This window comes from Pezoporus flaviventris, unplaced genomic scaffold (assembly GCF_033815535.1).
Source record: "Pezoporus flaviventris isolate CSIRO_AGI_PZ_B2104156 unplaced genomic scaffold, CSIRO_AGI_Pfla_v1 ptg000025l, whole genome shotgun sequence".
Classification (NCBI taxonomy): Eukaryota; Metazoa; Chordata; class Aves; order Psittaciformes; family Psittacidae; genus Pezoporus; species Pezoporus flaviventris.
The window spans coordinates 19276201-19293007 of record NW_026892573.1 but is presented as its reverse complement, the minus strand read 5'-3'; the positions used below and the strand labels follow the sequence as shown (position 1 = coordinate 19293007).

Below are 16807 nucleotides of genomic sequence, written 5' to 3'. Positions count from 1 at the left end.
ACGCTTTGCATTCCTGTGGGCTCAGTCATCTAGGTGTAGAATTGCTTATGAACATGTAAGATTCTTTTTCTACTCTTCTATGACATATGTCCATTTCCATATGTAAAATGCAGGAAGGTGAAGCACAGTGATATACATGGCTTTCCCAAGAGCAAATGAGAAATGCAAACAGCAAAATGAACAGCAGAACCAGGCTGAATCTTGAGACAGTTTATTTGATTAACTCTGCATTGTACTGCAAATACCATTTTTTTTTAATCAGTAGTGCTATCAAAGGCATCTTAAATAAGCATGATTGCTAAAAAAAAAAGTATGGTTAATTTCCTCTTATCAGAAGTGGGTGTGCAAGCGTAGTATGTAGTCTTCATTTTGAGGACTGACTATACATCTGTTTCTCAGATCTCACATTTTTTGTGAAGACTATTTTAAAGTATATTTAATTTTTTAAGTATTTATGGGAGTGCAATTAGATAATAAGCTAAATAAAAAAAGAATTTGTTTTAGAATTTACTGATTAAGTGTGTAGTAGGTTATTACCTTATGAAAACACTTTTCTCTGAAAGATTTACAAAGTGAAAGGTGCTGTGGCATAATTCGAATTTAACAGTAGAATAGAAACTGGAGCAGTGTCTTGTGATTTCATCCTCCCAGGTGGCCATCCTTAGTAAAGTGATTTTGAAAACTGTTTAGGATGTTTAAGATGAAGCAGAGGGACTGTAGAAATGAGCCTTTTTATGTATTTCTAGGGCAAATATGATAGATAAAATAAAACCCCTTATTTTCTAAAGAATGGAGAGTTAAGATGACAGTTCAGAGCTTTAAAAGGTCAATTTGCATGTCGGTGTAGTCAGTAGAAGTACATCAGTGCTCTTTTTTTTTTCTTTTTGTACATGATTAAACTGTGCTTTTGATATTGCCTTAAGCACAAATGATGCTTTAATAGGACTAATAGACAAAACTGCATTTTAAGTCAAGGCAATCTGAATGTTGCTGCTTAGCTGTGGAAGGAGTTTGGCTTGCTAGTAGTAAATGAATTTAGAAGTAATGTCAAAAGCTGTCCACCCCTCCTCTTTGGCTTTTAGTGAGGGAATTGATTTTTCTTTCAAGAGTAGCTTTATAGTGGTGCTGCTAAGACTTGTTCCTCAAAGCGGGAGAATTTTCCATCCCGACTCATTTTCTTTTCTCCTCTTTCTGGGTATTTGTCAGACACCTTTGACATAAAAGAAAGGTCAGGCAGCTCTGTAGATACTGTATGGCTGTACAGTCTCTTCCTTTCTTTCTCATTTGAATGTTTTGGCAACTAACGATATCTGAATGTATTTATTTTTTTTTAGTACCCCAGCAACTTTGGATCAGAACTACGTTGTTTGTGAACTTCAGCAGAAAGTAAACATGTTATACTCCTTCCTGAGAAGTCACTTGAAAAAGAAGAGCATTGTGTTTTTTGCAAGCTGTAAAGAGGTATGGCTATTTCCCTCCTTCCTCCATAGCATCTCTGGTCTCCAGGATGGAGAAAAATGTATTTCATTTGATGTGTTAAGTCATTTGCTAGATACTGGGTATGATCTTAATAAGTTTAACATTGCATGGTAAATTTTATTTTTTCTTGGTTTGTTGGGTAGGTTCAGTATCTATTCCGAGTGTTCTGTAAGCTTCAGCCTGGTCTTCCTGTACTGGCACTCCATGGCAAGCAGCAGCAGATGAAGAGAATGGAAGTCTACACTTGTTTTGTTCGGAAAAAAGCAGCAGTACTTTTTGCTACAGATATTGCAGCTCGTGGTCTGGGTATGTACCCACAGAAGCAATGGCTTTCACAAAGTGATGATCTGACTCTATTGAGATTTTTTATCAGACTTTATGCTCTGAAGACCAACATGATTTGTAAGACATGAAGCAGTAGTTTGCTTAAGAGCTCATCAGGGCGTCTTGTCAGAGACATGCTTCTTAAGAGTTCTTTACTAAGAGGCCCACTTCGTGTTTATTTTTTCTTTTTTTTTGTCAAAAAAGACCTACATAGTCTTGAAATTACTTCTTTTAGTAAGATAGTCAGTGGTAACTATTAAGTCTGTAGATGATCTAGTTGTTCTAGCCATGTTCCATGACAAGTATCTGGAACAAGGGAAAATGTTAATAGTGATGTATTTACTCACTACATGCCGTAAGGCAAGGTTTCAGCAGTTTTAAGTATTTCTTATGTGCCTGTATCCTGGGGTTTTTTCCAAAGGATATGAAAAATTACTAACCTACCAGTATGTGCAAATGAAAACCTGAAGAAATTTTAATGTCTGAACTGTGAATGGCATTATAGGAACGTATTCTTAAGGGGTGGAAAAACAGATGAGGGGGAAAAGCAAGAGCATTTGTAGGACCTGTTTTGGCTTGAGTTTCTTCCTCTGGTCATTACCTGCTGAATTCTCATTTAGTTCTTTATATTTTTAGTGGATACTTTGGACTTTTTTTTTTTTCTTCCTTTTCTAAATTTTTTTTCCTTAGTACTTGGAGGCACTGAGGTATGACACAAGACTGTTTTCAGGAGTCTATGCAGCCGCCTTTCAGATAGCAAACCCTGTTGTCCAAATGTAAGGTTTTGTCATCAGTAATCTATGGGGGGAAGGAAGGTGCTCTAGAAACTGAAGGCAGAAATGGAAACTTGTTTCTCATACTTTCTACACTGCTGAAATCTCACTGGTGAGGATCTATTGTGGGTGTGGTTATCTGGGTTTAGAGTTTAGGTATAATAGTGCACTACAGCATGGCTGCAGTCTTGATTGGGAAGTAACACAAACTTAATTCAGTGCAGAACACACTGCTGCTGGGTGAGGTGCAGCAGGTAGAAAATTCTTATTAATGATATCCTTCATATTCAATGTTGACTTGTTTGTGAGGCTTCAGTATACCCTTCTGTCTTTGAGAGGGGCTATGTTATTTTTGTATGTGGACAGCTGAGGTAGAGCTATTTCTCCACATCTAAGCCAGTGGTGTAGAATAATAATCCTGTAGGTGAAAAGTGGGTCAGATATTATTATTTAATTATTAAATGTAATGGTGTTTCATCGTATGTGTCACACAAAGCATGTCTGTTCTTGTCAAGTGTGAAATTATGTTCCATTCAGTGCACTGTCATAATTTAGGAAATGAAGACAGCATTAATTTTAGCTTTCTTTGAAGAGAATGACTGTTTATGATATGCTAATACATGCAATTAATTTTCATTTCAGAGGTTGCACCCAATGTTTGTAAATTGGTCTAAGTGATGGTTGTTACAGGAATTAATACTTCAATACAATATGATGCACTTGAGTAGGATTTTGAGTATAGTGAGCTTAAATTTTGTCCGATTTTTTTTTTCTTTACACAGATTTTCCAGCAGTGAACTGGGTTATTCAGTTTGATTGTCCAGAAGATGCAAACACGTACATCCACAGAGTAGGAAGAACAGCCAGGTTTGTTTTCACTTTTCATAAATATTTTAATGTTTAAAACTTTATCACTGTAGGGACAGGTAATTGGGTGAAGACTCATTTGAAAAAAAAGTCAAGATATAATTTGGAAAGAAAGGCAGGCTGTTATCACCAGAAGACCCTTTAATTACATAAGAGTAATGGTTTGGTGTAATCACTTCTTGGTGAAGCTTCAGGGACACATTACAGCAGCCAGAAAATGTACGCTTAGTTGTTTAATCTGATCAGGGAAGATTAATAGTGAGGAAGCAAAAATCTTCTTGCACTTGGCAGGATTACCTCAAAGGCTGAGTTGAGCATGTCTGTGAGTGGAAAAGCTTGTATTGCAACCATCTTTTATAGATAAATTAGGCTTTAGACAGTGGATCCAATTTCGTTGTATCATTGAAGACTCTTCAAAAGAATGGAAATAAATCTTCCGTATTTATTAACTTGGGAAGGAAGGAATCAATGTTAATTACAGGTTAAATTTTTAATTTTCTGAGTAGTTTGTAAAATTACATTCTTTGGGATAGCTTTAGTTAAAATGCTTGTGGTTAAGCCTTTATGATAGAAGGGAGTTACCCAGATACACTGTTGAAAAACCTGGTTCTTGATCTCTGAAGCAGATTTTTTAAGAGAAATAGGAGCTGCATGTAATTCAGTAGATCAAAACCCTTGCACAATTATCTGAAGAAAGAAATGCAAGACTTGGCATTCTGTCTGGTACATAATTTAGTTTGTTTGTAGTAGGGTGTGCAGTATAGGTGGTTGTCAAATCTAAGGAGAGCAGTTGCTTAGAGTAGGACATCAGCACTGCACTGTAGGGTTTTGAAATCTGTCTTCCTGGATCAGATGGCTTTAAATTTTGGTGACTGTTATGGGAGTGTGTACCTTCCAGCCCTCTTCCAGAATGTGGAAATTCTAGCCATGTTTTAATTGTAATTAATAACATTTCTGCCCTGTTTTATTCTGTGCTCTCTATTTTCTTATCTGTTATATTAGAAAGAAATAATAAATTTTTAAGTGCATTTGGAAAAAAAAACCAAACCTGCCTATTAACAAACCCAGCAAATTTTATGTGTAGCTATTTGGCTAAATTCAAATCTAAATATAATCTCATGTGTGCCAGTTGATAGAAATGCATATAGTCTTAGTTAGAATTCTGGGGGTTTGTGTTTGTTTGTGGGGTTTCTTACTTATTTTTGTTTATTCCCAAATCTGTGTGGCTTCCACACAGACTTGTAATAGTGTCATTATGACATATTGTCATCATGGAAGGGAAAACAATATATTTGGCACTGTTTAATTGGCAGTTTCTTGGAGGCTTGGGCTCTTCCCGAGCTGTGTTGCTGGGTTAAAGCACCTCCCTGGAGTTACAATCCTCAGGCGTTTTTCTGATTCTCATTAGACACTGAGAAGATGTATTGTAAGTGGGTTTAGAGAGGGGAAGCAGTTACATAAAGATGAATAACCCCCCTTTTTCCCTAATGCTTTTAATAAAATGTCACTCTGAGGAGGATTTAGCCTTGCAATCTTAAGGGTCCATCTTCAGCAGCTTCTTAAATACAACCTTCTGTGATAGCTTGAGGGACAGATTCAGACAAAATGCGGCTGATGGTCTGTGCCGTAAGCCATGGGCTGTGCAGGTTGCCTGCTCCTTTCTTCTCTGGGCTGTTGTTCACATTTCCTTTTATGTGAATTTCTCACTAGCCAGACCTTAAGGAAATTGGGAGTACATCCTAGCAAGTTGTTTGAACTGGCAGGGTGGTGGCTGATACTGAAAACAAATTCCTTCTGTAGGAAAAGCTTTATGGGTAATCTCTGTTTCTTAATCTGATACAAAGATCAACATACCTACCTTGGGCTTTCATTTTGGAGAAACATACAGGCTCACTCGTCCTCAAAGTAAAGCAGTCCTGGAAAGAGATTTGTTTAGTGAACTTAACAGCATGAAATAAATATTTGAAAATACAACAAAGGAGATATTAAATAGTTGTAAGTAAATACTGTGCACTAAGTAAATATGCTAATGCAGTTTTAAATGTAGATAATTGAGAGTGTACTTCTCGGTGAACTCTTTAAAAAGTGTTGAATAAGAAACTTGTTTTTCAATAGCTACAGTTAGTGTGAGAAGCTTGTGTTTCTTACAGAAACTAGATAAAAATGAACTGAACTGCAGTTTAGTAGTCCTCATTAATGAGGTTAGAGGTAATGACAAATTTTCATGGGTTTATGAGAGTGTATAATTGCATAGAATGAAAGCTAAATTAAATCTCTCAGCTAATTAAGAGACTGTTAAACTGAAATTAAACCTGGGATTCCAAGTACTGTTTACTTCTGAAAGCAGATTATTTTGTGATGCAAAAGTAAATATGAAAGCTAAGAGAGAAATGATTTTGTGGATGGGGCTGAAAAAACTTTGACTAATAATTGTGGATGGGGGTTGGAACTAGATGATTTTAAGGTCCTTTCCAACCCTAACTATTCTATGATTCTGTGAGTTTACTGTTTTTCAAAGCCTTACCTAAGATGAAACAAATTGGTTGATTTTTATGTGGATAAGACCACCATGTTCCCTAAGTAGCATTTCAATTACATTTTTATCCTGCTAAAGAACAGAAATTGCAACTCCTGCATTTTTTGATTTATGGTAAAGTAAGATCAAGAAAATCTGGGATTTGTCCAGAAATCCTTTTACTTTACAGCAGAATTGGCATCTTGAGGTTGTTTCTTTCCTTTTTTTTGTTCTAAACTTGAAAGATATGCTACAGTTGGAGCGGTTGGAAGCTCTTTCTTCCACCTGCTATTAAAGTGTTCATTAAAAGTCTTAACTAGTTCACTAACAGAATTTCTAAAATGCTGACAGTGTCATGGCTAAGCCCATAAGTATTTTGGTTCTATTTTTGTCACACAATATCTTAGAAAAGTCTGTAATCTAAAATACTGGATCACAGTGTTTACCTAGGTTTTTTAATTTCATAAATTCAAAGTAAAAGACCTGCTTGTAGCAGCTGTCTTCAAAACTATTTTCTTCTGATTTTTAATTTCTGTCAATGCCTTCTGTTCTGTAGCCTACGAAGCCTACAGGTAAAAATATTCTTTGATCAATTTTGTGAAACAAGTTCCAGTGCCACTAGGGGACAGCAGAAGATAATAATTTTTGAAGCACATCGATACTTGCTTTTTTCCAAATGTGTTTTGTAAGTTGTATGGCATGAAAAAAATGTATGTAGGGATGTTTTTCTTTCAGTCATGAATGCATTGAGGAGTAGAAAAGACACTGAAAAGTCTATTTAGGCTTTCTATTCATGCATAAATATCTTGTATTTTGGATGTACCTGTATCCTGGCATGTCTCAGTAATTAATATTTTTTCAGCATTACATTCCTCCTTCTGCTTTTTCTTCTTTCCCTTCAGAGGAGACTATTGAAAACTAGTACTTGATTTTAGTGAGTTTTCTGTCAGGAGTATTAGTTTTTACCTTTTTTCTTTATTTTTTTAAACACTGGTAGTAGAAGGTTAAACAGAATAAATATTTTTGCTCTGTAGTTTTCATTTGTGGTATGTCCAGAACTTCTTTATAGGATTTAGGTCTGACTCGGGCTCAGACTTCTGATGGTATTTAATCAAGAGTAGTTGGTTAGGTTTCTTAGATGCTTAAACTGAGTTTGGAAATCTGCTGTAGTTTTGTTGTTGTTTTTAAATGCAGTGTTCATACAGACATGCATGTTCCATCTAGCTCTACTTGTGCTTTTTTCCCTGTGGTATAATTATGCTCTGAAGACAAAAAGAATTCTGTCTTCCCAAAGCAAGGTACTGTTTTGCCTACCATCTTTGTACTGGCTGATGTGACGGTTAGAGCCAAGAAGTATGAATAAAGACTTAAAAGATCTATAGATTTTTTTGATGCCTTGTGAATACTGAGCAATACACACACATCAAATTTTGGAGAGGTGAAAAGGGCAGGTCATATAATGATCTTACTCTGTCATGAAGAGTGCTTTGAAGCATGCTTATTGAGGCTCTATTTAAGCAATTGCACAATCTATGTGTGAAAGTGAGACTAATGAGCCTTTAGAATAATCCTTGCAAGTGGCAATAAAGTGTTTCAAAATGTGAGGGGCTTAATGGATTTTTTTTCAATGATGGAAACTTGATGATGTTTCTTTTCTCCTTTTTCATTGGGAAGTATATCCCAAAGATACATGTCTTGGGTCCTGAATAAGCAGTACATTCAATATGACAGCTTCTTGTTTGATTTTTAATATTTAAGACCCACTGAAGTGCTTTTACTGATGCTTCTTTAAAAATAAATGCAATATTTGGATCATCTCATATTATATTTCAGTCAAGTCATCGTCCTAACTCAAATTAAGTAAAAATAGCTGCTGGTGGAGGTCACAAGAAATTGTTGACACCACATATTTAACTTGCAATTCACGTTATTAAATTCTCTAAAATTAAACTCTGTAAGCTAGCTACATTCCTGACAGTGGTCTGTGGTGCTGCAGTTTTACTGCACTGCACTGTGTTATCCATTAGAATTCTCTTTATAATGGCATGGTATGAATATTCCAATACACTGAAATAATAAGTGGCTAAGGTTATTACCTGATGACATGAAGCCATACTGCAAGCTGTAATAAGAAATAAATAAGCACGTACATTTTAATGCAGTAGAGTGGACACAGCTGCTGAGGAAAATTGATTGCTTATAGTCTAGGCTGGAGGACCAGACAACCTCCCAGGGCCTTTTGAATTCACTTTATTCTGAGACTAGCATGATAAGGTTGGTGAGCCACTGCCTATTCTTGCCTGTTATTTCTTGTGGCTAGGTCTGCCTGGCAAACAAGGACACTTATCCAGTTACGACTGAATGAAGGGGATTTGGTTACTTCTGGTAAGTCTAACAAATTTGATCTGGGTGAGAAACAAGACAGTTGAGAAATTGATTTGTCTTCCCTGTGCCTGATTTCCTTCCTCTGAAGGGATCTACTGTGGAGAGTTTCTGCAATACTAATGTATCTGAAGGTTGCTTCTTGGTTTGGAAGCAACATTCTCCTGGAATGCTAGACATTTTAGGAATTGGCTTTGATTTAAGCTCACAAGTTCTGCAGTGATACCTTACTTGCTTCTCTGTCTTTTGACAGATGAGATGACAGCATATGTTGATACTATACATCCTGGCCCAGTTAGGCTAAAATTAGATCTTTAATAAAGTCAACTTGGTAAAGTCCTGATGAAGTTACAGATGAAAATAAAACCCCAGGCAACAAACCACTTTTTTTTTTTTTTTTTTGAGTACAGGAGAAGATGTGTGACCTCCAAAGCATAAAACTTGTATATACTTATGGTTCAGTGCATGTTCATGTATGGTAAATATCTTCAGAAACACCTCCTTTATATTGAGTTGTTTTGTAATGGGAAATCCCAGTTCAGGAAACTGTAATGCAAGCATCTTTATATCTGCTACCCGTCTCCAAATTTTACGATTATCTCATCATACCATTTTCTCCTTTGCCAGTTTTTAAAATAGATTATTTTTTTCTTGCCAAACAAAGCAGAAATACTGCCTTTAACTCTCTTGAAATTTGGCATCAACTTGTATCTTCTGAAATACAAATGTTAGGGAAATATGTTGCGATACATATGTTCAAGACAACCTGTGTAACATTTCCGGTAGGGTCTGCATATCCATGCAGGGTATCCTTATAGTTCTCTCTACTGCTTTCCCATAACTTTTTTTTTTTTTGTTCCGTACTGGATGTCTGCCCTACAGCAGAACAAATACTGGTGCCTGATGACCATCAATCAGATGGTTTACATTCCTATTTTATTCTGGTATCACTGTGACTCGTGTGTCACTGACAAATACAGTGCATTTGACTGCACTGTATGTTATGATGGTTGCGGTAAGGATGTAAAATTACTCTGAATGTAGTTAGAACAAGCTCAACTCTAGCTGCATGGCAAGGTGGAGTTGATTAATAACCATGCTATGTTTTCATCTATTGCCTTTTTTGATAATGGTAATATTGTTTGCTATAATAGTATCAGTGAGGGGTATGTGCAGCCTTTGACTGGATCTGATCACGGGTAGGTTAAGACAGGTGAAGATTAGCAAAAATTGGATGTCTGTTTGGCCTGCATGAAAAGCATTTTTTCTTGTCCTGTCCTCGCTGAATCGTCACCATGCTATTAGTTTCTTCATGCACCATTCCAGCTCTCAGTTCAGAGTGATCTTATTGCAGAAGTTTAAGATAGATTCTGTCTTGGTGAATAAATGATCCTCTTGATTTTAGTGTTTTTTCTTTGTTTTTGTTGCTTGTTTGTTTTTTTTATGCATGTGTGATTTTGTGTATGGAATTAGTTGGCAACTCTGTGTTTCTCTGTTAGGGAAATGGGGTTCTTTACATTTTAAACTATTTTTCTCTGCTTCTATTTAGCCACTACCACATTGTCCTAAATAATTTTTTACTTTTTGTTCTTGTCCAGCCTTTGGTGCTTGCCTTTGTTTGTAGGCATCCTTTTTCTCATCTGCAGTCAGTGTAAATATATCATTGCTACCCTTTGCTTTAAAGTGCTAATGATTTGTCACAGCTTCATTGCTTCTAAGTAAGCCACTCTCCATTTATCAGCAATTCTGGTCTAGTGGGCAGGTCCCTGAAGATTGGAGGTTGGCCAGTCTATCTATAAAAAGGGCAGGAAGGAAGACCCTGGAAACTACAGGCCTGTCAGCAGAGGGGTCTGGACAGCAACCTATGGTATGAAGTTCAGGAAGGCAAAGTTCCATGTCCTGCACTTGAGTCACAACAGTCCCATGCAATGCTACAGACTTGGGGAAGAGTGGCTGGAAAAGCTGCTTAATGGAAAAGGACCTGGGGACGTTGGTGAACAGCATCTGAACATGAGACAGCTTGTGCACAGGCAGCCAAGAAGGCCAACAGCATCCTGGCCTGTATCAACCATAGTATGTCCAGCAGGATTAGGGCAGTGCCCTGTACTTGGCACTTGCGAGGCTGCACCTTGAATCCTGTGTTTAGTTCTGGGCTCCTCATGGCATGAAAGACATTGAGGTGCTGGAGTGGGTCCAGAGAAGAGGAATGAAGCTGGTGAAGGTCTGGAGAATATGTCTCATGAGAAGCAGCTGGAGGAACTGGGGTTGTGCATCCTGGAGAAAAGGAGGCTCAGGGGTGGGCTTTATTGCTCCCTACAACTTCCTGAAAGGAGGATGTAGTGAGGAAGTGTCTGGTCTCTTCTCCCAGGTGGTGGCATGAGAGGAAATTGCCTCATATTGTTCCAGGGAAGGTTTAGACTGGATATTAGAAAACATTTCTTCGCAGAGATGGTGGTCAGGCATTGGAACAGGCTGCCCAGGGAAGTGGTGGAATCACTGTCACTGAAAGTGTTCCACAACCATGTAGATAAGGTCTTTATTGACATGATTTAGTGGTGGACATGGCAGTGCTGGGGTATAGGTTGGCCTTGATGATCTTAAAGGTCTTTTCTAACCTGGTTGATTCTATGATTCTAAGTAAAGATTGAGTTGCAGAGAAGTTACTTGCCTTTCTGATAAGTATTGAAACCAACAGACACTAGAAAATAAGAACTGGAAGTATGCACTGGTTTGGTGTTTTTTTTTTTTTCTTTTTTTATCATCTGTTTATTTTTTTTTTATTTTTGCTTTAGTTTTGTTTTTTCCCTGAAAGATTTTCTGCAAGCAAGATGCATTTTTCCATAGAATTAGAATGAGTTGTATCTGATATCCTGAGAGACTATCAAATTAACAATGCAAAGATGTGTGCCTGCTCTGGTTTCTTGATCACCTTGAGGAGATGACAAGATGAGTAATATCATCAATTACTACACATGCAAGAAAGTTTGATTACTTTGAGGTTTTTAATTTACTGTTCTCCAGCACAGTTGAGGTGCAGATGTAGTGAATAATAAGTCTCCAGAGTGAATTAGCCTCTTAGGACAGATACATGAGTTTAGTGATGATGGACAACTTGAAGGCTGCAGTGAGCGAGAGTGGGGAGAACTTCTCCTAATGTCATCTCATCTGCAGAAGTAGTCCTCCTGAAGAATTTCACTAGCTGAGGTTGACTCTTCATCCATAAAGGTTTTAAGATTTTATCTGTCTACTATAAGTGTTCTTTTGTTGGCTTTAGTGGAGAGCTAAATACTTAGAATACTGAGAGTTGCTCTTTTCTCTGATGTTTTAGGCATTGTGATAGAAACAAGATCTAAGTGTTCTTTACTGTTTCTGCCAGTTTTGTAAGTTTGCCAGTATAGAAGCTTTTGATACGAAAGACAGAGCGAAAACATTTTGGAAAACTGAAATTTCCACTGCAGCCTCTTTTTGAGGTTATCTTTAAAACCATAATTTTCTTACTACCACATTACTAGGTTGTTCTTTTTTTTGAAAAATACGATAATACTCTATCCAAGTAAAACTCCCTTTTTATGGGTTCATATTTTGCTGTCTTTGCAAAATCTGTCCACTGGGAAAGACAGAAACCATCCCAGATGGTACTTAAGATGGTTTGGTTTTCAGCCTTCTCAATTCCATAATGATTTCATTTTCATATTTAGCCCTAAGGAGCAGCATTAATATTAAAGTGTCTGGTTTAATTAAATAAATTGCACAATATAAAAATGGGCAAAGACTGTTACTCCTTAACTTCAAGTACATTTAAAATACTGGCATGTAAAAGGGCGAATGTTTCCAAAGTAGGCAAGGAAAAAGATTACACTGCATCAGTGATTACCAGATGTCTTTCAGTCCCTTTGAATTTCTGAAGGCATCAGATCTTACAAATTTTTAGGGTTGCTTTTTGTTTTCCTTAGTAGTTGCCAAAATATGAAAAAGTATAGGTGTTTGGAAACCTCTGTGTCTTTGTTTATTTTAATGTAATTGTTTCTTTGCTTGGCTCTAGTACTATTTCCGCTTTATAAAGACTTTGCAAGACAATGTAAACATGGAATTAGTTGTTGTCTATAGATAGAAAGTTTAATGCTTATTTTCTTTTTCTGGATCATCTGTGGAATGTGCCTTCAGAATTGCATCTTCTGAATTTGTACTTTCTGAAAAAATACTTGACTTGACATTTAATGTGTTTAGCACTTATAACACATGGGAACACCTTTCAAGGGTCAGGTTGGAGGTTTATCTTTATCTTGCATCCTATTTTAAGTGTGATCTCATGGGTACTGAGGAAAAGCTATCAAAGTAAAACTAACGTAGAATGATACTTCCTGTACTGTATCATTCCTGAGTTTGGTTTTGTGGCTTGCAAGAGAGGATATCTTCACTCTCTGGCCCTTAATGGATATTTCTTCCATGATTTGTAATACAGTGTTCTTTCATAGCATGTTGCACACTGAATAAAATAAATATAATAAAGCAACAATTTAAGAATGCCAAGTCAAGCACCCCAGGGTAAGAAATGCCAGAAGCTACAAAACAGCACAAATCACTTCATGCCTTTGACTAAAAGAATCTGCAAAAACATCCTTTGTAGGTGTTTATATAGTATGATCAAGACTTTTTTGTCATCTTGACAAATGAGGAGGATTTTTATTAAGACACTAAACAGACATTCTTTCCAGGTATTGGAACATTCATGTTACTCTTTTAGGAAATCCATTCCTTTCATATCTTCTGTTTTGAAGAGAAGAACAGAGCTGTGTGTTACTCCATACTCTTAAATCGGTGAGAGACTGGTATTAACAGCATTATCTCTGTCTTCCTGTATGATACAGGCTTTGGGTAGATTAAAGAGAATATTTTCATCCTTCTTTCCAGCAGTGTTCTGAGACCTCAGGTTCTTTTGATGAATAATTAGCTGCCTTGAAACTGTGATCATCAATTTTTGCCGTAAAATGCAAAGTCGTCTAAGGTTCTGTGGCTCTCCAGGATTTCATTGCTTGTGCAAGTGGCAGTGTCTGACAGGCACCCACTTCTTGGAAGTATCATCTAGAGTATGGCTGGATTAAAATACATAGAGCTTTCTTAGAAGGTATACTCGGTCTATGTAAGCAAGTCATGCCCAATCTTAATTATTATGTGAAGGGTGCAAACATTCATGGGATGTGTGGTCAGCAGTGACTTAATGGCCTCCTATGCTGTTGGTAAAGACAAAAAGTTGTCTTAAACCAAACTTATATATGGGTTTCTTTAGAACTCATTTTTTTAGAAAGATCGTGGAAGCTGGTATTTCTGCATTAAGAAACTTTAGGTCTGCTAATGAAATGGATTAAAATAGTTACAGTTTTTATACAGTATCTCTCTGTCACCCACATCCCTAAAGCAGTATTGTTCAGGCAAAGTCCAAATGTCTTACCATTTCTATGGTACTCTTACCAAACCATATATAATCAGTAAACTTACGCAGTGTTGGTGTGTGGCAGAGGCATATCCTGTGTGGTATCAGTGTGATTTCTGTGTAAAATCTGAAAGTCTGGAATGTAAATGTTAAAATCCCATGATGGAAACACTTACTAAAATTTTTAAAATTATCGTTAAAATTCAGTCAATAAACTCATCATGTATAGCACTGGGAGGTGTGCGGGGAAGCATCCAAGAGCATTTTGTTGTGATATTTCAAATCATCAAATGTAAGCAGAGAGCTGTAATAAAAGCTGTCAGAGTGTTTTAACTGCAGATTTTGTTGCTATTTGCATTGCTTACTATGCTGTGACAGATAATGTTTATAGTTTTCAAACAGTTCTGCAGTACTGTTTTTTGCCAAGTGAGAGCTATTTATGCTTGGAGAAATATGAGCTTCCTGTATTCCAGCTGAAATGACTTTCATCATATAATGGTATGGTTTGTGTTTGGTGTGCCTGAGAATGCCCTTCTGTGTTCTCCGGCCTTCAGTTGAAAACCTCTCTTCAGCCAAAGAGTCTTGACTCTAAGACTTCCTTAAATAGCACTTAACGTTCCCTTTTCTATGCACAGACTGAACTGGTGTTTCATTCTGTCATTCCTGAGCTTTTATTGGAAAGTTATGTGACCTATCCTGGCATAGCCTTGCTCTCTGTGATATCAAAGAAAAACTAGTAACTCCCACTCTTCTGCTGCCAGTTCATATCTTTGGTGTAGTATCATTTCCTTAATGGTTCTCTTGATGGAGAAGAGCGAATGCAATTGGAGTAAAGACCCAACAAGGGAATGTGTGATGGACTAACAGAAGCTGAAGATCTGTAAAATAGCAATAGAGTGGAATAAAGATAAAAGAAACCATTAACTTTCCTTATAGGAAGACAGAAAGGACAAACCAGATATGCTGAGGATGGATGGAAAGTTTTACCAGCTTGAAAAATAATTAAAATTGAAAAATTGGAAAAAAAAATACAAAGAGAATTTTCTGTTTCAAATAAGTGGAGCACTTAGTCATAGAAGTGTACGTATAGGCTTACAATCTGCTGCTGCTTGGGAACTTCCCCCTATCTCTTTTCAGTCTAGAGCTGCTTTACATAGTAATTTATAAGTCTCTTAATTTGCTCTCTCCCACCCATTGCTCTCATCTGTTGGTTGTGAGCTGGATTCTGTCCAGTTTTGTCATCTTTCTGAAATTCTGTGGTATTGTTTCTTTTTAGTGTAATGGAGGACTTCATGTATTATTTTCCTACCAATCTGTACTCTTAAGAACTGTTTGTAAATGTAAATGAGGAAACAATATCTGTGTTATGATAGGTAAGGGCCTAGATAATGCGTACATGCTAACTGATCATTACTGCTTCTGCAGTAGGACTTAAACCCACTGTCTTGTTTGTTTATTGATGCTGTTGGGTCTTTTTTTTACTCCATGAATCTCATTAAATTGCTAAAAGTAGGACCTGTAATTTTCTTACACAAAGAAAGGACAGGACGTTGCTTTACCCTGTATCTTGAGTAATTACCAACTTCGGCTATATTTGACGTGGCTGTTAAGTGCGCTGAGGAGTGAATACTAGATTGAGATACTGTTCTTACAGGATTGGTCTGATTATATCTTCTGCACCTAAATACTGCTTTTGTAAATGAAAGAACTCCTGGTTTTATGCCTTTCTTTCAGTGATGCCCTTGTGACCTGTTGAAAGAGTAGCCTCTATTGAATATGCAAGTAGTTGTTTGGGGTGAAGACACTTACCCTTTCCTAGCTTTTACTTTCTTTGCTGGTAGGATATGCAGAGGAGACTCAATTGTTACTAAGTGTTAAGATTTGCCTGTTGCTAGAGGGTGAATTCAAGTAGCCTGATGTAGTATTGTAAGCTTTGGTCAAGTGCCATTTGATTGCCACTAACATTTCTCGTAAGGAAGAAAAGATCCACTAATCTGAATCCGTGTCTTAGACCCAGATGTGTAGAGCTCTAGATGTATTTTGAAATAAGCTCAGGTGGAGATATTATCAAGTCACTTAACTGGTTTACCTCTTCTTTTTGTTTTGTGAAGTGAGGATTTTTGCCTCTTTGGGATGCTTCTAAGGAAGCAAATATAAATTCTTGGATATTGAAAACATTAACAGAAGTTGTGTTGTTTGCATGTTTGCTTGAGGTCTCTCTTTTATTCCCCTCACCAGGTACAAAGAAGGTGGTGAAGCTTTGTTAGTATTGCTTCCCTCAGAAGAAAAGGGTATGGTGGAACAGTTGGCACAGAAGAAAGTACCCGTCAGTGAAATCAAGTAAGTGATTAATGGTCTGTTTGTTATTCAGCTTTCTGTCTACAGGAATATTGTGTGATGCACATACAAAAACTGTGGTGGAATAAAATGCTTGAGTTGCCTGGAGCTGGACAAATAAGGGGGATCATTTTGTTTTGGTAGTGTTGTAGAAGGAAAAGAACTTCAGAGATTACCACCTATTCCATCCCTTTCTCAAAGGCAGGATGAGCTGCACAAGTCATTCTTATCAGATGCTTTTCTAACTTGCCAATTAATGTGTTCACAGTTTCCTGAAGTGATCTCATCTATACGCAGCAGTTCCTACCATTAACGTCTTTTCTTCAAGTGTCTGATAAGCCTTGGAAGTAATTTAAGTGAAATACTTCCTTTGTCCTGTGCCAAGAATATATGGGAAATGATTTATTCTCTTACTCTTTTCAACTATTTTTTATGTAATTGAACATTATCATGCTACCTCTTTCTCTTTGCAGATTAAACAATTACAGTTTCTTTAATCTGTCCTTGTATATTTCTTATGCTTGTTACTATTCTTGTGTCTCTTACCTGTTTTTTCCTTAGTTCTATACTATTCCTGTAATTTGTCATGATCTTTCTGAATCAGTTAAAGAGCAGGAAATAAAAGATGTGGCTAAATGGTCATTTTACTTACTAGAGAGAGTATTCCGATGGATACCTGTAGATGCCAGTGCTATCTGT

General features: G+C 36.9%; 1 protein-coding gene across 1 annotated transcript in view; it reads left to right on the top strand.

Moving 5' to 3' along the window:
• DDX10 (DEAD-box helicase 10) overlaps positions 1 to 16807 on the top strand; it is a 169029-nt gene that overhangs the window by 11191 nt on the left and 141031 nt on the right. The window contains exons 7-10 of the mRNA XM_061457752.1: positions 1335 to 1461; positions 1623 to 1785; positions 3359 to 3443; positions 16010 to 16111. Coding sequence (XP_061313736.1) covers positions 1335 to 1461; positions 1623 to 1785; positions 3359 to 3443; positions 16010 to 16111 — 477 coding nt within the window. The remainder of the gene's footprint in view (positions 1 to 1334; positions 1462 to 1622; positions 1786 to 3358; positions 3444 to 16009; positions 16112 to 16807) is intronic.